At 35.4% G+C, this 22,713-nt stretch overlaps 1 protein-coding gene across 3 annotated transcripts in view; it reads left to right on the top strand.

Annotated features, from left to right (window-relative positions):
- The first annotated feature begins 3,901 nt into the window (after positions 1–3,901).
- The window catches only part of LOC123531494 (putative sodium-coupled neutral amino acid transporter 11), a 76,187-nt gene continuing 57,375 nt past the window's right edge, over positions 3,902–22,713 (top strand). Inside the window, exons 1-4 of one of the 3 annotated variants that reach the window (XM_053518541.1) lie at positions 3,902–4,076; positions 8,331–8,447; positions 10,907–11,075; positions 16,478–16,568. In XM_053518541.1, coding sequence (XP_053374516.1) covers positions 16,512–16,568 — 57 coding nt within the window. In that variant the 5' untranslated portion in view covers positions 3,902–4,076; positions 8,331–8,447; positions 10,907–11,075; positions 16,478–16,511. The remainder of the gene's footprint in view (positions 4,077–8,330; positions 8,448–10,906; positions 11,076–16,477; positions 16,569–22,713) is intronic. The other 2 variants (XM_053518542.1, XM_053518539.1) reach the window with 2 other exon arrangements.

The raw sequence follows: 22,713 nt of genomic DNA on the forward strand, positions 1-22,713 counted from the left end.
TGTGACTGGGTGGGGTATCATCCCACATGTCTATGGTGTGATATTCCAGTGAGGCAGCACTATAAAGTTGGGCATTGTGCTCACTGCTACAAGTAGACAACGTCGTGTATATGACTGAAAAAGACGTTAAACCTGAATGCACATAAACACGTGTTGTGCACCTGGTGTTCTGTTAGTGATCCTTGACATAGTGAATAATATACATGAAGTGCTTAAGTTTGTGTTGCATATATCTTAAAAGTGCTTCATCTAGAGTCATGAAATCAAAGTAGGAATGTTATTCAGCAAGTAAATTTGTGCACCTGAGGTGTTTTGTTTTTTTTTTTTTTGATTTCACTCGACAAGACCAGAGTTACAGTCATTAACAGATAAAAAAAAACATGTAGGTAACAAGGGGATAAAAAATTGTTTCCCATTTATCTTAAGATGTATTTGACCCAGAGTCTTAAATTCTATAGCATATGAAGTTGTGAACCTGGTGTTCTGTTTAGGATTTCACTCAGCCAGACCTGAGTTATGGTCCTTGACTAAGTGAAAAAAATACACATAGCATGCTTAAAAATTTTGTTGCTTATATCTTAAAAATATTTCACCTGGTGTCATGAAACCATGTGAAGTGACAAAAAGTGTGGGCACCTGTGGCCTTTGCCCGGCTATGGACACGCATCTAATTCAGAATCAGGCCCCTTGGATCAAATTTGGCCCTGCTCTGGGGTTCACTTGTTTAACATAGTATTATGTAAGAACAAATTTATAAAGTATTTCTATAAAACTGTAAGACTTGGAGCTTAGATATTTGGCATGTGGTATTGTGTAGTCGTCTTCTACCAAGTTTGTTAAAATCTTGCTCCTGGGAACAAAATGGACCGTGCTCTGGAGTTCACCTGTTTTAGATAGATTTATAATATTGTTTTTTTTTTTTACATAAAAAGTGAAAATAATCTTAATAAGACTTTTTATGCATACTTGTATTAGTGTTATAGTTTGTAGAAGCTGCATCCTTGTGTTGTTTCTTTATAACATTGATGAATATAGGCTTGGAGTTACACTCTTTAGCTAATCAATGTTTAACCTTTACCCTGCAAAATTTCTAAAATGGACTGGTCTGTCATTCAATTTGGGCAGTACCTTTTATTGTTTGAAGGGGTGTTCACTGGAAATTTACTGACTAAATAGCGAACAGTGCAGATCAAGATGGATATGCAGGCTCATCTTGGTCTACACTGGTTGCAAAGGCAGAATCATTTGCCGCCAGCAGGTTAAAGGTTAAGAAGGGTAAGCATAAGACAGATTTGTTAATTTTTAAAGTAGGCTATTGATAAATAAGTCAGGTGATCCAAAACAAAACAAATGAAGAAAACATATGAACTATTTTGAACCATATGGTAATTCATTTTCTGTAAAATCAAGAGAAATTCCCTGTAAAGCACTTAATAAGATAATATGAGGCGTGGGATTTTCTATAGAATATCATTAAAGTGGATTTTGTTACTGCTACAAAGGAAGTGATGAAACTAATCGGACAAAACCTCCAAACAAATCTTGTGAACTTGATCCGATACTGACCTGGTTTATAAAGAAATGTCTAAATTAATGCTGGCTATTGATCACTAAAACTGTGGATACACCATGGCTATTTATTATGCCTCCCTTCAAATAAGGAGAGGTATATTGTTTTTCTGATGTCGGTTGGTTGGTCTGTCTGTTGGTCAGTCAGTCCATAGACCAGTCGGTTTCCGAATGATCTCAAGAACACTTGGGCTTAGGATCATGAAAGTTGATCATGAAAGTTGATAGGGAGGTTGGTCATGAGCAGCAGATGACCCCTATTGATTTTGAGATCAGTAGATCAAAGGTCAAGGTCACAGTGACCCGGAACAGTTAAACTGTTTTCTGGACAGTAACTTAAGAATGCTTGGGCCTAGGATCACTAAGCTCAATAGGGAGATTGAGGTTGATCATGACCAGCAGATGACCCCTATTGATTTTGAGATCAGTGGGTCAAAGGTCAAGGTCACAGTGACCCAGAACAGTAGAGCTTTTTTTGCCAAATAACTAGAGAATGCTTTGGTCTGATATCACATTTGATACGAAGGTCACTTATGACAGGTAAATGACCCATAATTATTGATTTGAGGTCAGTGTTTCAAATGCCCAGTGCACAATGACCAAATAGTTTCTGTTCCTTGTACATTTACTGAATGCATCAAGGAGGGCATTTCGTGTTCTACAAGCTCTTGTTGAAAAAAAGGTTTTTACCACAGGAGTTTTAAAATGCACAACTTTGTAAGGAAAACTTCTAGAGAAGTCAATACTTGCAAAAACTACCGTAGATACCCATGTATAATGCGCAGTTTTTTTGAGCCCCGGGACCACCCCTGAATCGTGGGTGCGCATAATACACAGATATAGACAATTTTCCAACTTCAAAACAAGTTTGTTACCGATGTTCGCCATTTTGGTAAAGGGAAACTACTCCCCGCGCTTACTGTCACCGCTAAAATCTAAGATTGCTGTTACGTTCCGTAAAAGATCGAATGGTTTATTTTTCTTTCAAACAAAATTAATTTCATATAAATTTAAAAGTATTTTGATGAAAGAAATGTTAATAAATCACAAAAATTATGATAATATTAAAGATCGAGAATTATCTTTAACCGAGATCACTGTGAACAACATAATTGACACGAGGTGACATGTTAATTGCCGGTAATCACTGGCTATTTAATTGTGACAAAAAGATTATCACACCTTTTGTTATTGGTTTGAATTGAGAAGCTCATGTCATTTTGAAAGATACCATTCTGAAATATTGAATCAGCTGCTGTTAAAATATTTATTCAAAATAGTTAACTGAAAAGGTAAAACAACAAATAAAACAATATTTTACTGGTTTTATTTTCGAGAAAACAAAAATCGATAGTACCGCGAGACCCATGCTGCACTCCGCCGCGGAAATAAAATTTATTACCTGTGTCGATGTAAACTCTACTTTCGTTTTTCATCCACCTCAAAATTGACCAAAAATGTTTTTTTTCCCAGGATTTTGGGCCAAAATCGGGGGTGCGCATTATACGCGGGTGTGCATTATACATGGGTATCTACGGTATAGGGATATGGCCATTTTAAAAGTCATTGACCTATGGAGAAGGTAGTTGATACATATCTTGAATAGCATCTGAATAAAAACATCATAAGGGGCTACAGTCTGCTCATACAAAGTTTAACTGAATCAGCAGAATGATGTCCTATATTGAGTCCTTTTTTTTGACGAATACTGTGAAATCATGAAATTTCATGGGCATGGAATTTTGTTGTTTTGTTTGCAACAGATATTTCCTAGTTATATGAATTGGCGGATGCCAAGATTTGAACATGAATGAGTGGGAGTTTCACTAGTTCCTTACGATTACATTGTTTTGGATTGATGTTACAGTGAAATCTGCAAAATTTAGTCCCCCATAAATGTTAGTGATTTCACAGTACTGTGTTACATTCCTCTTGCAGTTTTCTACACTATTAACCAGCAAAAATGGTAACACTGCCTTGAATACCATATTGGAATCGGGGTCAAAGCAGACTTTCGGATATCATCATAATTATCTAAGTGAGTTAACAACACCAGTATAAATGAAATACAATACATATTTTTCTGCAAGATGATATTCACGATAGTACTGAATTTTCAGTGTTGTCAACAGAATACGCGAAGAATTCTTCACTTGTCAGAAAATTGCTCCATTTACAAAATCTTTCGACTACGTCAGCTATGGCTGCCGGCTTCGTATTGTAAATATTTTTCACACAGTGAATATTGGAACCAGCTGGTTCCCATATTCATTACGCGATGTTTATTTATAGTACTAAGCCGGAAGTCACAGCTTACGCAGTTGAAAGTTTTTGTAAATGGAGCAAATTTTTTCACAGTTGTAATATTTCTGTGTATTTTGTTGACAGCAGTGAAGATGAAGTATTATCATGAACATCATCTTGAAGAAAAATATGTATTGTATGAAAGAACACCAAAATTCTTGGGGAAAGTTGTTAAAATAGTAAACATGAGATGATTTTTCAAGGTGAGTGTGCGAGATATTTCTGGCAAACATTTATATTTTGTGTATTTTTAAGCTAGTGAGAGATTATATATATTTTCAAATTAGTTCAAATAAGTTTAACATTGCTTGTGTGATTATAGTTTGGGTCTAGATATACGATGATGATGATAAAAATATACACAGGTGCGTAGTAGTTTGGGCTGGAAGGGTTGCGGGTTCCAGACCCCAAGTGTCTGTGATTTATACACCAATGATAATAATTTACCTGTCCTTTAAGCCAGTAGAATCAGTAATGAGGAGTTACAGGTTGCAACACATGGAGACTTGCATTACCAATATTGTCTTGGATGCCTGGCAACATACTGGAACTCAATACAGATAATACTTCACATCAGCATACATGCTATTTCTGTAGTATTGTTACATGGTTACATTAAAAAAAAATGTTGATTCCAGCTCATGCATTTTTATACCAGTGTGCACATTATTTGACATGTCTGCAGCAACAGAGAGTATTCTTCTTATCAACCTGATTTCACAGATCTTGCTTGACTAGTTCAGATTTCTTTTAGTCCTCTACTGGTCTTAAGGCTGGCTTCATTAGCAATGCTCAGGTGAGTTTTTCTGATCACTCGATGTCCGGCATCCGTCGTCTGTTTGCCGTCTGTCTGTATGTCGTCTGTCAACCTTTAGCTTGTGTATGCGATAGAGGCTGTATTTTTCAACTGATCTTCATGAAATTTGGTCAGAATGATAACCTTGATAAAATCTAGGCTGAGTTCGAAAATGGGTCATCTGGGATCAAAAACTAGGTCACTAGGTCAAATCAAAGAAAAATCTTGTGTATGCGATAGAGGCTTTATTTTTCAATTGATCTTCATGAATTTTGGTCAGAATGATTACTTTGATAAAATCTAGGCCGAGTTCGAAAATGGGTCATCAGGGGTCAGAAATTAGGTCACTAGGTCAAATCAAAGAAAAACCTTGTGCATGCAATAGAGGCTGTTTTTTTTCAATTGAGGTTCATGAATTTTGGTCAGAGTGATTACCTTGATGAAATCTAGGCCGAGTTCGAAAATGGGTCGTCTGGGGTCAAAAACTAGGTCACTAGGTCAAATCAAAGAAAAATCTTGTGTATGCGATAGAGGCGTTATTTTTCAATTGATATTCATGAAATTTTGTCAGAATGATAACCTTGATAAAATCTAGGCCGAGTTGGAAAACGGGTCATCTGGGGTCAAAAACTAGGTCACTAGGTCAAATCAAAGAAAAACCTTGTGTATGCGATAGAGGCTGTATTTTTCAACTGATCTTCATGAAATTTGGTCAGAATGATAACCTTGATGAAATCTAGGCTGAGTTCAAAAATGGGTCATTGGGGTCAAAAAGTAGGTCACTAGGTCAAATCAAAGAAAAATCTTGTGTATGCGAAAGAGGCTGTATTTTTCAATTGATCTTCATGAATTTTGGTCAGAATGATTACCTTGATAAAATCTAGGCTGAGTTCGAAAATGGGTCATCAGGGGTCAGAAAGTAGGTCACTAGGTCAAATCAAAGAAAAACCTTGTGTATGCGATGGAGGCTGTTTTTTTTCAATTGAGGTTCATGAATTTTGGTCAGAGTGATAACCTTGATGAAATCTAGGCCGAGTTCGAAAATGGGTCGTCTGGGGTCAAAAACCAGGTCACTAGGTCAAATCAAAGAAAAATCTTGTGTATGCGATAGAGGCGTAATTTTTCAATCGATATTCATGAAATTATGTCAGAATGATAACCTTGATGAAATCTAGGCCGAGTTGGAAAACAGGTCATCTGGGGTCAAAAACTAGGTCACTAGGTCAAATCAAAGAAAAACCTTGTGTATGCGATAGAGGCTGTATTTTTCAATTAATCTTCATGACTTTTGGTCAGAATGATTGCCTTGATGAAATCTAGGTCAAGTTCGAATATGGGTCATCTGGGGTGAAAAAGTAGGTCACTAGGTCAAATCAAAGGAAAAGCTTGTATATGCGATAGAGGCTGTATTTTTAGCTCACCTGAGCAATGCTTCGGTGAGTTTTTGTGATCGCTCAATGTCCGGCGTCTGTCTGTCGTCTGTCAACATTTAGCTTGTGTATGCGATAGAGGCTGTATTTTTCGACTGATCTTATGAAATTTTGTCAGAATGATAACCTTGATAAAGTCTAGGCCAAGTTTGAAAATGGGTCATCTGGGGTCAGAAACTAGATCACTAGGTCAAATCAAAGAAAAAGCCTTGTGTATGCGATAGAGGCTGTATTTTTCAACTGATCTTCATGAATTTTGGTCAGAATGAAAACCTTCATGAAATCTAGGCCAAGTTTGAAAATGGGTCATCTGGGATCAAAAACTAGGTCACTAGGTCAAATCAAAGAAAAATCTTGTGTATGCGATAGAGGCTTTATTTTTCAATTGATCTTCATGAATTTTGGTCAGAATGATTACCTTGATAAAATCTAGGCCGAGTTCGAAAATGGGTCATCAGGGGTCAGAAATTAGGTCACTAGGTCAAATCAAAGAAAAACCTTGTGTATGCCATAGAGGCTGTATTTTTCAATTGATCCCCATGAATTTTGGTCAGAGTGATTACCTTGATGAAATCTAGGTCAAGTTTGAATGTGGGTCATCTTGGTTAAAAAACTAGGTCACTAGGTCAAATAAAAAAAAAACCTTGTGTGTGCAGTAGGGGCTGCATTTTACACTGGATCTTCATGACATATGATCAGAGTATTTGTTTGGATGAAATCAAGGTTGAGTTTGAATATGGGTCATCTCAGGTCAAAAACTAGGTCACCTGGTCAATTAAAGAAAAACCTTGTTTATGCAATAGGGGCTGCAGTTTACACTGGATATTTATAAAATTTAGTCAGAATGATTGCCTTGATGAAATCTAGGCCAAGTTCAAATATGGGTCATCTGGGAAACATGTTTACACTGTTATGATGTGTTTCTCAGGTGAGCGACCTAGGGCCATCTTGGCCCTCTTGTTGTGTTTTTCTTTCTGTCCACCAGTATTAAAATCAGCCAGACCACATTTTCATGTTTGGTTCATACCTCTGCCATTCAGCCAAGGATTTTAATATTACTTGCCACAAAATAAGTGTTGACCCCGGAACAAGACAACATGGCATGTGCAGCTCTCAGATCACTAGCTCAGAAGTCTGTACCATAACTTGACCATCCATTACATGATTTTATTGACACAGCACATGTGTTCTGTAGAATAAGATGATGTGTTGTATGAAATCTCCAATTCTTAGGTCAAAGGTCAAAGTCACACTTAGAGGTCAAAGGTTTACAGGACCTGTTTTTTTTTCTCCTTATCTCCACAGGTCTTTCATTTATAAATAGATTTTGATATTATCAGGCAAAAATGCTCCCCATAACAAGACAGTGTGTCTAGCACAAGACCTATAGACCCGTACTCGATGGTCAAGGTTACATACTCTTGGAGGTCAACTGTTTAATGTAGTCAGTAACTTTGCAATGCACAGAAAGAATGTAAAGTTACTTTGCACAAAATCTAGCATGACAGATTAAATGTGTCATGTGCAACACCTAGTCCCAATTGGTCAGGTCAAGGTCACACTGAGGCCAAGGGTTAATTGGCCTGTTTTTGTGTTTGCTCATTTACTCTGCCATCCATCAAGGGATTTTAATATGAATTTTTACAAATCTCCCCCATGATGAGACAATTTGTCATGGACAACACCAGACCCCTAGTTTAAAGGTCAAGATCACAAGGTCAAGGTCGCACCTGGTGGTTGAAGTTGAACATGGTCTGTTATGTGTCCACTGTCTAACTCCTCCATCCATCCTTCCAGCAATTTCAACATTACTGGCACAAATGCTTCCAATAACAAGGTAAGGTACTGTGTTCAAGACTCATGCAGACTTGTAGCTCTTAAGTCAAAGTCACATCTATAAGTGATTTCTCTCAATTCTGTATGCATGAATTTTCAAATAAGTTAATGCATCAAATGGACCCAGTAAAAAAATGTTTGTGTATTTCTTTCAGAATTACTTCTCTTCAGTAAGAATTTCTTTGCATTTGTCTCTATTTTCTTACCAATATCTAATAACTGAAATGTTGTTAAAAAGATTTTTTGTTATATTAATAGATTTTTATAAAATCTAACAGTAACTGTTGTTGATTTTTACACATGCAAATATTCAAACCTCAAAATTTTGCTTTTCAGCATAGTTGTATATCTAACATAATAATGTATATACATAACTGACAGGTACCAAAATGTAGTTTTTCAGTAGTTTCAGTACAAGATGTAAGATACCAGGCTGAATCTCTGTCATAAAAGTCAAAACTGTTTCCTGCTTGAGTGGTTATGGGGTTATCCCTAGCTGTTTGAAGAACATGGTTAGTATTCAGTTTTCTATATCTCATTGACATTGTCCTAATTTATTAGTCCCCTACTGGTTGAAAACCAGTTTCGGGGACTATAGGAATGCACTTTTCCGTCATTCCGTCTGTCTGTCCGTCCGTCCGCAATTTCGTGTCCGGTCCATAACTCTGTCATCCATGAAGGCACAAATGGCACAAATGTTCCCCATGATGAGACGACGTGTCATGCGCAAAACCCGGACCCCTAGCTCAAAGGTCAAGGTCACAATTTGAGGTCAAAGGTCAACAGGGCTTTTTTCCTGTCCGGTCCACAACTCTCTCATCCTTGAAGGGATTTTAGTATTACTTGGCACAGATGTTCCCCATGATGAGATGATGTGTCATGCACAACTTTCAGACCCTTAGCTCAAAGGTCAAGGTCACAATTGGAGGTCAAAGGTCAACAAGGCTTTTTTCCTGTCCGGTCCATAACTCTCCCATCCATGAAGGGATTTTAATATTACTTGGCACAAATGTACCTCATAATAAGACGATGTGTCATGCACAACTTTCAGACCCCTAGCTCAAAGGTCAAGGTCACACTTAGCAGTCAAATGTTAACATAGCATGAACAGGGTCTGTTTCGTGTCCGGTCCATAACTCTGACACTCATTAAGGGATTTTAATATCACTTAGCACAAGTGCTCCCCATGATGAGACGACGTGTCATGCGCAAATCCCGGACCCCTAGCTCAAAGGTCAAGGTCACAATTGGGGGTCAAAGGTCAACAGAGTTTTTTTCTTGTCCTGTCCATAACTCTGCCATCCATGAAGGGATTTTAATATTACTTGGCACAAATGTTCCCCATGATGAGACAACATGTCATGCGCAAAGTCCAGACCCTTAGCTCAAAGGTCAAGGTCACAATTGGAGGTCAAAGGTCAATAAGGTTTTTTCCCTGTCCGATCCAGAACTCTGTCATCCATCAAGGGATTACAATATTACTTGGGCATAAATGTTCTCCATGATGAGATGACGTGTCATGCGCAACACCCAGTACCCTAGCTTAAAGGTCAAGGTCACACTTTGAGATCAAAGGTCAAGAGGATTTTTTTCCTGTCCGGTCTATAACTTTGTCATGCAAAGCAGGATTTAGATATCAGCTGGCACAAATATTCCCCTGGATGAGACAACATGTCATACGCAAGAACCAGGTCCCTAGGTCTAAGGTCAAGGTCATATTTAGAGGTCAAAGGTCAAATTCAAGAATGACTTTGTACGGAACATTTCTTCTTCATGCATGGAGGGATTTTGATGTAACTTGGACCAAATGTTCACCACCATGAGGCACCCTTGTTTTTAGAATTACGTCCCTTTGTTTTACTATAAATAGATTTTATTGTAACTTTTTTATTACTGGCGGTAGAGAAAAATCGAGACCACTTTTCTGTGGTACAGCATGCATGTTACATCCAATTTTTAGGTGTATTTTGACCTATCTCTACCTGGTAAAGAGTTTTTTGTGGACTTATATTATATAATTTTTTTTTTTTTTTTTTTTTTTTTAAAGATTAATTTCCCTTTGTTGTTACTATAAATAACTTACATGATAACATTTTTATAATCAGCCAAAAAAATTCAATATGAAAACAACTGTGGGTTTTTATTTATGCACATTTTAATCCAAGTGTGTTGTTATAACATATTGTATATGTAGTACAATATTGTTTATACATCATTGACAGATATCAGTTCATTATGTTATACTGCAGTAGAGAAAATTAGGTGCCTTCCAGTAGGGGACTTTGTATTGCATGGCAATACTTCATTCACTTGTTTGATTAGTTCTGTATTATAAGTTAAAAAATCCAGAAATGCATATTATAAGTTTAGAAATTCAAAAGAGGTTTCCAGAAATGTGTATTATAAATTTATCAAAAAGATTTAAAATGACCAAGACAACACATTCTTGACTAGTTTCGACCTTTATGTCTTCGTCAGAAATAACATAATAAATAATATTATAAATTTAGAAATTCAAAAGATGTTTCCAGAAATGCATATTATAAGTTTAGAAATCCAGAAATACATAGGTTTATATACTGTCTGAATATAATAAAAAAAAGACAAAAACTTTGAAGATTTTAGTGTATTTAATTTCATAAATTATTAGAGCAATCTTGAAGGTTTTCAATGAAGGATGTTCTACTTTATGTAATTAGACTGTGGGTAAGAAGTGATGATACATATTCATGAAACTGCAGGTAAGGGTAGACATGTGCTTTTATCAAAAGAAATAATAAGTGACTATACATATTCATGAAACTGCATGTGTGGGTAGACATGTGCTTTTATCAAAAGAAATAGATTTTTTACCATTGCTTTAGTTTCAACTGAAGTCTGAAAACAAAAACTACAACTAGAATAAATATTGGGTAAAAATGGGAAATCATGGAAGCTTTGATAGAATATTAACAATTGATATCAATTGTAGATAGATGACATTCTGTCCTCGGTGAGAGACATTCAGTATTGATTGGTTGGTGGAAACTACGAGCTCCATTATAATGGATTAAGAATATTGGGATTGCCCAGTTAGACAAACACTATCAAAATAATTAGAGGTGATTGAGTGTTTGGAGTTACTGATGCTGATAGAAAAGGTAACTGTCATATTTCTAATTTTTGAATAATTCAAGTGTTACACAAATATTCTTTTGGTAGTTACGTAATATGCATTTTTGTATTACAAAATTATCAGGCATTCAAATCTATTGGAAATCATTTTCTACTACGCTAGAGAAAATGTGTCAAAAGACTGAATTTGAAACGATAGGGTCAAAAGTGGGTCTTTGAATCATAGAAAAACATTGTGAATCACATTTTTGCCTGATCTACATGAAACCTGGTGAGAATTATTTGTCCTCTCGGGTACAGAACTTGGTCATCTGGGATCAAAAACAAGTTTGGGTAACTAGATGAAATTACAGAAAAAATGAACTAGGGGCTAGATTTTTTTACCTGATTTATTTGAAATTTGGTCAGAATGTCTACAGTATCTAGGTCAAGTTTGAAACTGAGTTATTTGGGATCAAACAAACTTGATCTGTTGGTAAGGTTATAGAAAAAAATATCTTTGCCTTATTTTCTTACTTAAGTCAGAATATTTGTCTTCTTGAAATCTATTACAATTTCAAAACTGGGTCACATGGGTATTGAAACTAGGTCACTAGTTGTAGTTATAGTAAAAGATTATTAACTCTTTAGAAATCGTATTTTGACTTGATCTTCATGAAACTCTCATGTCCATCTAGAACTAATGTCATGCATGGCTGATTATTGAAAAACTTTGGCACAAAGCTTTATCATTTGAGATAACAATGCCATGTTGCATCCGACACCACTGTAATGGTCAAGTATAACATCATTTTTAGTTTTCAGATCAGTTATAGAATGTTTTGGAAACAAACTATGATACATAATTAAAAAACAGTGGATGACTTTTGATTGACATCCTCTTGAAGATTTTTTTAACTTTCATTTGAAGGCAGTGTACTTAAGTTTGGTTTTAGTGACTTTCGCCTTATGGTCAAAGAGTTTAGATAATATTTCTTGTATGATCAATAACTTACTGAAATGCATGGATTTATCAAATGCCCAGTGAAACAGGATGTATTACCTGATCATCCGTGATGTTCAGTTGGGAGGGCAGATAGCATCCATTAGATATATCAGCTCTCTAACTTGAGCAGGTCTTGTTCAGTGTTCGTTACATTTGGTCACTTGTTTATGGGTATAATGTCGAAGCTAAGTATGATCACCTGCTTGATTGTCTCAGTGACTCTGGAGTTATTTCTCTTGATTTGCTCAAAATTGCTAAAATTTACAGCGTTGCCTCTCTACCTTAGATAATTCTTATCCATTGTTCATCAAACTAAGGGCTATATTCATAGACAATACTCCAACACCACTCATTGAGTACACTCGAATAAATTGCCTAACGGTCACGTCTTTACTCAGGAAAGATTCCATTTGTATTCATAAAGGTGAGTGACAGTCGAGTCAACTCCCAAGAGTGAGTGACTGTTGAGGGAGGTCCTGGGGACCCTTGAGTGTTTCTCAAGGTCTAATAATGAAAGTTTAGATGATAAATTTACAATATTTAATTGATTTGAAGGTAAGATAACAGTGTCATTTTAAAGCGGAAGTTCATATTTGTACAAGGTATTTTGGAAAAATATATTATGTTCTCTTAATACATGTTGCTGAGGACGACGAAAACGCAAAAAGACCCCACAAATTAAAAGACTGTTTAATTAAAAAACGGTTAAAATAGATATAGGAAAACAAATATACATCTTCGAAACCTAGCCTAACGGGGCTGATCAGTCACTCCCAGAAACACACGTCGTAGTAACAAATATTTACATTTCACAAGCCTAGATATCGGTTAATTCATACTGAAAAATGTAATCAATCCGTCAAATTAAATGTCGTGAAGAACCTTTCTCATTAAATCTCATTGTTTAAATGACAACGGAAACATTTATTTTATAAAAAGATATGAGCTGCGCCATGAGAAAACCAACATAGTGCGTTTGCAGTCTGGTCAAGATCCATGCTGTTCGCTTTCAAAGCCTATTGCAATTAGAGAAACTATTAGCGAACAGCGTGGATCATGACCAGACTGCGTCGATACGCAGGTTGGTCTGGATCCATGCTGGTCGCAAACGCACTATGTTGATTTTCTCATGGTGTGGCTCAATTTTGTTTTAAGGAATTGAAATTTAAAAAAAAACGCGGGCTGGCAGTCGGGAAACACCAACAATTAATGGCAGATTTAAAAATTCAGTTGTTTAAATAAATTTCAGTTTCAACGAAAAATAAACTCTATATTTCTAAGTATAAATTAAATTCTACTAATTAATGCAGATGAGTAGACTGGCTGATTGACGGAGGAGCGGACGGAAGGACGTATTATAAAACAAATAGACGGATGGACGGACTGATAAACATAAAGACGGGCATTAAGATGACAACTTCCAACAACAAAAATAATGATTAGCACTTTTGAATATCTTTGATGTTATTGTCATATAAACCGTTATAATCCTCTAAATCCATTGTGTACAATGAAACCATTACTCGAGCTGTCCTTCCGAAAGTCAAGATTGAGTGGAATTTATGAATATGACTTTCGAGCTCCACTCACAATCCCGCAAGGTCTACTCGAGGTCCACTTGAGTGATACTTACCCAAGTTTGAGTCAAGTGTGAGTTTGAGTTACGACTATGAATATAGCCCTAAGTCTCCATGTTTATGGAAGTAATACCTCAGCCAAGTTTGACAACCAGCTGGATCCTCTAAGTCTCTCTGGAGTTATGGCCCTTGAATTACTCCAAATTGTAAATTAAACGGTGTTCTCCCTCTAACTTCAGCAGCTTTTATCTAGTGTTCACCAAGCTGGGTCACAATATATTTGGCATAGTATTTCAGCCAAGTTAGATAACCAGCCAGATTGTCTTAAAGGCTGCAGAGTTATTGGCCCTTGAATGATTCAAAATTGCCAAAAAAATTTTAGAGTGTCCACAGAGGTAGCTGCTTCACTCCCGCCTTTTCAGTTCCTTTAATGCTGGAGATTTCACTTCTCAAGCAGTGCTGCAGTATTAACTGCTTGATTAATGAGGCTTGACTGTGTCTCATGATCAGCATGGGAACAACTCCATTACCAGAACTCCTTCTCACACAAATTTAGATTGATGGGATGTTTTCTTAGATAATTTTCATATTAAGTGAGAAAGCTTCTTGTGAACTTTAAAAGGAATTGACATCATTGATTCTGCTCTATAGAACAAAATCTTATGCCAAGTAAATGTAGCGAAAAAGGGCAAGATTAAAGAAAGTGAACTAAGAAGCTGAGAAGTGTATAAAACTCTCATTTGTTATTCTTAACAGTAGCAAAACGAAAGATATCTTTTAATCTGGAGGAAAATCAATATGGAATATTAGGAAATTTGCTTAATTTTCATATAGTTGTTGGTATTTCTTAGAAAAGAAGAAACATTTTAACTGTGTTTTGGATTTTCGTTTTGTAAGTGTACTGCATACAGTCAGTGTAATTTTAGGTTTATGAACTTAATTTTTATGAGCTAATATTAAACTTCAAGGATTGTTGGTTGTCCGCCATCCTTACAGGAGGAAACTCATAGCTGTAACCATTTTTACTTCCTTTGTGGCCTATATGTTTATTTTAATTTATAAAGATTTTGATGACCTTTCCGAATATATAGATGTATATACAACATAGATATAAATAAAAAAGTTAAAACCTCAAATCAAATTTCAGTAAGTATTATATTCCACCTTAAAGTCCTGCTCCACATTTTCAAATTCTACTGTGTGTATGCAACCCATGATTATGCCCCTCTTCAAAGAAATGGGGTATATTGTTTGCAGATGTCTGTTGGTCGTCAGTCTGTCAGTCGGTTGGTCGGTATGTAGACCAATCCGTTTCCAGATGGTAACTCAAGAACGCTTAGGCCTAGGATCATGAAAGTTGATAGGATGGATGGTTGTAACCAGCAGATTTGATTTTGAGATCAGTAGGTCAAAGGTCAAGGTCACATTGACCCAGAACAGTGAAGCGGTTTCTGGATGATAACTCAAGAACGCTTGGGCCTAGGATCATGAAAGTTGTTTGGATGGTTGGTCATGACCAGCAGATGTCCCCTATGGATTTTGAGGTTAGTAGGTGAAAGGTCAAGGTCACAGTGACCCAGAACAGTTAAACAGTTTCCGGATGATAACTCAAAAATGCTTGGACCTAGGATCATAAAAGTTGAAAGGGAGGTTGGTCATGACCAGCAGATGACCTCTAATGATTTTGAGTTCAGTAGGTCAAAGGTCAAGGTCACAGTGACCAGGTACAATTTAACAGTTTCCGGATGATTACTCAAGAATGCTTGGGCCTAGGGTCATGAAAGTTGATAGGGATGTTGGTCATGACCAGCAGATGACCCCTATTGAATTTGAGATCAGTAGGTCAAAGGTCAAGGACACAGTGACCCAGAACAGTAAAGCCATTTTTGGATGATAACTTGAGATATCGGGCTAAGGATAACAAAACTTAATAGGGAGGTTGATCATGACCAACAGATGACCCCTACTGATTTTGAGGTTGGTAGGTGAAAGGACAAGGTCACAGTGACCTGAAACAGTTAAAATGTGTCCGGATGATAACTTGAGATTTCTTGGGCCTAGGATCACGAAACTTACTAGGGAGGTTTATGGTGACCTGCAGGAGACCCCTTTTGATTTTGAGTTCAATAGGTCAAAGGTCAAAGTCACTTTGACCAAGAACAGTAGAACTTTTTTACACAGTGACCAAATAATTTCTGTTCCTTGTGCAAGTACTGCATGCACCAAGGGGGGCATTTCATGTTTGACGAGCTCTTGTTACAGTAGGTAACAGTTAATGGCCACGCGCCACACTTTAGTAGCAAAACCACAGGTATTTTATATAGAATTTTATATAGAATAGACTCTATTTTAACAGGCGTCACTGTTCATAGTCAGGATTTTCATGCTTTTTCAGTGACAATTTAAGGTTAAAAGGTAGGACTGAAGCAGGTCTTTAAACAACTTCTAAGCACGAATCACATAGTGGGTTTTCATGAAACTTTGTCTGTAGCATCTTTAGATAGACTGTTCTGAAATTTATATTTATCTTTAATGGATAGCCTGAAACTAGTCTTATTAGATAAAACTACAATTATTTACATTCCATGTTTGGTTGTGTGTTCAACTTTTCCTTCTTATGGTTTAAGAGTTCTCAAATTTAAAATGGTTCTGCTTCACTGCTTTAAGGGGCAGCTAGAGAACTAACAGTACAGAAGCCTTTAAACAACTTAGTTATGAAACACTTTGTTGATTTCCATGAATTTTGGTTTGTAACGTTTATATATAGATTTGGTCACCAAACTGGGTCAGAATCAAGGTCAAAAGGTACAGGGCTGGTGAGCACCTTGGGCCTCATCTCTTTTGATTTATATGTTTATATTTTTAGTTAATGTGACAAGTTGTGGAAGAATTGTGTAACCATGGCAGCAAGAAGTGATCCACCTCCTACAGGCAAATACACTTTGTTCAGAAGTCAGGTAGGAATTGTTATGTAACTAATTGTTTCATTTTGATTATTAGCTCACCTGAGCACAAAGTGCTCGGGGTCAGCTATTGTGATCACTCTCTGTTCGGCATCCTGCCGGCGCCTGTCTGTCTCTCTGTTATCCATCCATCTATCCACTCTTTCCTTCAAACAACATTTCCCCTGAAACTGTTTGTTGGAAGTTGATGAAATTTGGACTAGATGTTCGCTGGGTAGTCTTCTTTCAAAATATTTTAATTGGTTGCACATGAAAATTCTTCAAACAACATCTCCTAAACCACTGGTTCTATTAATAAAAGTAATTTCACACAAATGGTCTTTATGTAACCCTCTACCAAGGTTGTTCAAATTATTTTGATTCATAAAAAAAAATGCACACCAGGAGGTGTGGTTACTTTTCCCTATATGTATAAATTTTCTATGGCCCAATTTAAAAATAATTTCAGACAAATGTTCCTTTTGTTAGCCTTTAACAAGATTGTTTAAACTATTCAGATTCATCAAAAAAATATAGCCAGCAGAGGGCGTGGTCACTTTTCCCTATATGTATACAGTGAAAACTTTCCCTATATGTATACAGTGAAAACTTTCTCTATACGTATACAGTGAAAACTTTCCCTTTATGTATACAGTGAAAACTGTATATAATTGCTGGCCCAATTTTAAAGTAATTTCACGCAAATGGTCCTTTCGTGACCCTCTACCAATATTATTCAAATTATTTCAATTTGTTAAATTGACCAACGTGGGGCATGGTCATTTCCCCCTATGTATATGTATTGAAACCTTTAAAAGTCTTTTTGCCAGAAACAGGAGGCCCATTTTTAAAATAATTATACAGAACTGTTTCATGGGTGACCCTATACAAAGATTATACAGATTATTCTGTTTCGTTAAAAACATGGCCGCCAGGGGCTATGGTCACTTTCTCTTTTTGTAATACTAAGTAGTTCAAGCAAAAAGCATAACTCGGGTGAGCAATCTAGGGCCATCATGGCCATCTTGTTAGAATTTTTATGAAGTCTGAAAATGATCACACATACGAAAATATATAGTGGTTGAATGTGTAAGGAAAAAATGTAACAGGAAAGAAAACATAACAGATACAGAATTTCTCAACTGTTATAGCAAGTGAAAAGTGACAGGTGCATGTTCATGATAAAATATCAATTTTTTCAACACACTTAGAACTTATTGTCTAACTGCATTTAGTTGATAAATGGGCAGTAGTACAAATTGTGAAACTGTGTTTAGGTTGGAACTGGGCAGTTCCTCATTTATGATAATGTCTATATTATATATAGGGGTAGAGTATAACATACAAATAATTTCATACTAGCATATTTTCTTTCTGGTCTGGTGCCAGTGGGCATTCTTAAAACCAAATTGAACTATATATGAGCACTGTAGTTCTTCGTGATTATGTAGAAATACCAATGGTAAATCTGACTTGACCTGTATTTTATGGTAAAATATCAAAATTTGAAAAAGCTAACTATCAAGTATATCATAGATTAATGATTATCATTGTGTAACCACCCTTTTGTCAGCTTAGCATCCACGTCACAAAGGTTCAGGTTAAAGTTTTGCATGTAAGCAGGTTTCTCAGAAACTACAAAGTCAGATGCTTTTAAACTTCACACATGTCTTTCGCATCATAAGGGGAACTCCCAGTACAAGTAACATAAATTTAGCTTTTATTTTGTCAAAATTATGCCCCTATTTAACTTAGAATTTCAGGTTCAAGTTTTGCATGTAAGCAAGTTTCTCAGAAACTACCAGGCCAAATACTTTCTAACTTCAAATAGGTTTTTGGCATCATGTGATGACCTTACAGGGCATGTTACATAACTTGAGAATTACTATACAAGTTTTAACTGTAGTTTCAAAAGTATTGCTAGAAAGTTTTGTTAATGTCTAATCTAAACTGGGCTATCATAAATAATAAGTCATAATGACAAAAAAGATGATAAATTAAACCTGAACATAACTTCTATAGGCCTAACTAAACTAAAGGAACCAGCGTGGGAGCCATCTGGTCTAGTCGCGTAATGGCTGCCAGGTATTTGAACACTAATTTTTCACTTGGCATGGCAACAGAGATCTAAATTGAGGCTAGTTTTTGTTTAAATTTCACTGTGGATGTATTGTTGACATTTTGGTAGGAAAAATGGGAGAGCAGGTTGTATTTGGTGAAGTCAAGCTCCATTTTAGTATGAGTAGTACTTGCAGGTCACAGCAGTGTGATTTTGATGTCAGTTTACAGTAAGTAAATGTGACCAGAGAAATCTTTCTTAGAAGATACATGACCCCTACTATTCTCTTCATTTTATATCAGTTTTATCATAACTCTTTAAAATGAGGTAAGGATTTGTTCTCTGAAATGGGTCTAGCTATGTTTGGTAGCTCTTTGAAACAGGTCAGTTTTATATAGAATATATAGGGGAAACTATTTAGGCTATTGTGACCTATATACCTCATCACTGATAAGCAACATGATTCCTATACAAGGTGTATATTTGAGAAAGACATAAAGAGAGTTAATTTCAACAACAGCTGTGACAAGTATTTGGAGTGATTATATCCCTTTTCTATTTTATGCTCTTCAGTGAAATACTGAAATTTATCAGTGAAATATAATTGATAGTTTCACTGTTCAAACAGTGAAAATATCATTTTTGATTTTCACTGGTATGAAACTACACTTAAGGACGCTCGCTACAGTTTCGTATTTTTTTTCTCAGTAATAGATTTTGATGAAATGTTTTGTATTAAAAGATCATGTTAAGATGTATTGAAACATGAAATAAAAATACTAGGTCACCAGCTTTGTTTCAATTTAATTTGCCCCTAGATATGGTGCTATTTTAAACATTTTTCAAAATTTCTGTAATCCTAAAATATCTTTCAGTAAAGTACAATAATCAGCATAAATTTGATTATCTAAGCATTTTTATAACGGAAAACAATATATCTATTTGAAACATGCTCAGAGAAATCAAAAGAACATGATTTCGTAAAGAAAGGAATACTTGTTCAGCAGACCCAAGGGCTATTTTTGCATATTTTTGTCAATTTTAAGTTGGTACTTCTGCTATTTTATCGAGTTTCACATAATAGAATTTTTTAACAAAACCTGTAGTTTACGAATGTACGGTACGGGTACGGTACGGTATTAGAAAGAGCTGTGACTCAGTGCAGAGTTTGAGCGCTGGTATAAATAACAGGCTCCAGTATGTGTCGGATTGAAGCAGTCTGAACTAAAAGTACTTTAAATGTATATATTTTGTAACCATGGTGATACTTACCCTAAACTTTAGTCAGTATATTATACATTTTGTACATTAAATGCATGGGAACATACAATAATTTGCCGTACGCGACTTCAGATAATCACTTCCGGGCATACGCAGAAGACCGCACCAAGTCTGCAGTGAGCTACATCGAAACCAAATTGGCACGGTGTTGGGGTAAATATCGACCCGTCCGGAAAAACTGTAGCGAGTGCCTTTAAATGTGAAGAAATATGAATTATAAATAATCAAAAATACTTTGCAAAATATACTTCAGTAAAGGTATAGATGTATGTAATATTTACAGGATCATAAAGATATACATTCCATGGTAATAAAATATAAAAGAAATCAAGAAAAATCATAGAACCATTTGACAATTTTTTCTACATAGATATCTTTGTTGTCATGATGTGATGCAATGTATATATGTGACATTGTGCAGGTAAACTGGATATAATTTAGAAAAAAAACTAATTTGAAAATACATAAAATACATAAAATAAATTCCAAATTCAGAACTTAAAATTCCTAAATGACTGTTCTTGTTATGGTTTCTGCTGTTTTACAATAATTTTGCTATTTTTATATGCCCATCTCTGAAAGAGCGGGGCGTATTATGTAAACATCCGTTTGGGCGGCATCCATAGCATGTCTGCACTCTAAGTCCAACAAATAATATGCAAAGTATTTGCAAATAAGTAACAAATAGCAAGAAATGAATTTCTGAGGTTTCAACATGTTCAAAGAAAAGAACTTTGTTCATCTGAAAAACAGATGTGACAGTCACAAAACCATTTGCAGTTTAAATAACTATCAAAAATAAGGTATTCCAGTGATCATTCAGTAATAATAACTAAAATCATGTATTTAAGTTTTAACAATTGCATAGAACTGTAAAGGGTGTTTTATGTAACTATAACTGTTTAACATTACCTTTCCACATGCTGCAATTCTCGGGTTTTTGGAAGTATTATAATTATTGCTTAAAACTTTGTACTTCATTTTAATCAACAAAGTTTATATCCAGAAAATATAATCAGAATATGATGATCTGTTTAACACAAAAGTTTGCATCACCAAAATACTTCTACTGCATGGTGTTTAAACATTTCCTCACAATATTTTCAAAAAATTTGCCATTTGAATATAGACCAATCAGAAAACAGAATGGTTAATTACTTCCTGTACCTAGAGTCTACCAGGAAAGCAAATTCATCTATGTTAACTATTTGCAAATGCTTTGCTCTTTCATTTGTGTACAAAGTGTTTATTTGCAATACCTTTGCTAACAAAATGAGCTAAGTGTTTATTTGCAGATGCTTTGCTGTCTGCTAAGTTAATAAAGTATTTGTTTGCAAAACCTTTGCAGTCTGTAATTTATCTAAGTCTTTATTTGCAAACGCTTTGCTTCACTGTGGTACATTTTGCAGACTGTATGCAAAAGTCTTATGCAAATACTTTGCAATCACCTGGAATATAGTTTCTGAGAAAACGAATATTTAAAGGTTAAATGTGTATGGGTTATAGTCAAGCACACTGTGTCCTGTGACAGTTCTTCTTTTCTGAGTTATGGCCCTTTGATTATTCAACAGTAGTATACTATAGTATAATTCTTGTCAGCAACCACCGGTTGGAATTTAGTGAAACTTCATAGGAAGCTTCGCTATCGAGAATAGATGCATGTACATCTTATTTTCATGTTGTAGCTAGATGATTTTTCACCCAGTTATTGCCTTTTGATTATTCAACAGTAGTAAACTATATAATTCTTGTCCAGAGTATTTCTCAGCAACCACCGGTTGGAATTTAGCCATGCCTCATAGGAAGGTTCATCATCAAGAGGACATATCTTCTTGTTCCGGTCAAATGATTTTATACTGAATTATTGCCCTTTGATTATTCAACAGTAGAATAATATAGTACATATTTCTCAGCAACCACTGATACTTCATTAGGAAGCTTTACTATCCAGAGGAGATGCGTATATGGTTACAAGTTTAAATTAGGGCCACCACAGTGAAAACAGAAAAATATTTTACATAATGTTGTAATGATTTGATGATCACAAAACTTGGTCAGAAACAAGTCAAATGGTCTAGATGAGCTACTTGGGTCAGTTTGGGTCTCTTATTAAAAAAAACAATCAAAACCCATAGTATGTGAAATATGTAAATAAACCTGCGGATGGAAAGAGAGCAATCTCTAATGCCTGTATAGTATATATATATATATATATATATATATATATATATATATATATATATATATATATATATATATATATATATGCATCAAAGTATAAAAGAAATATCTATCAAAGTATAAAAGAATGAAATATTCAGAAATATAAGAAAATGCAAGAACATTAGATGGATGATTGTTTTGTCCAGTATTGCATGTAATTTAGATAGATTACTTTTCCATTACATTGAAACAACATGGTCAGGGTTAAAATTGAGAAACATTATAATCTGCAGACAGTTTTCTGTCTCCTATTTAGCTAAGCCAACAATAATGATGACAAATGTATTCTCTTCTGCTCTTTAACTGAGCTGACAATAGTGATTACAGTAGTGACATATTCTTGTGTCTTCTATTTAACAAAGCTTACAATAGTAAAATGACAGCATTGATATATACCTGTGTCTCCTAATTGGCTAAAAACTGACAAAAATTGACATATTCTTGTCTTCATTTAGCTAAACAGACAAAAGTCATTTTGTACCTAAATTTAGTTTTCTATTTAGTTAAACTGACAGTATTGATGACAAAAATGATATAAGAATTCTTGTGTGTTCTGTTTAACCTTGGCTATAGTAAGCTTACAGTAGTACGGTGGTC

Source organism: Mercenaria mercenaria, chromosome 11 (genome assembly GCF_021730395.1).
Source record: "Mercenaria mercenaria strain notata chromosome 11, MADL_Memer_1, whole genome shotgun sequence".
NCBI classification, from domain to species: Eukaryota; Metazoa; Mollusca; class Bivalvia; order Venerida; family Veneridae; genus Mercenaria; species Mercenaria mercenaria.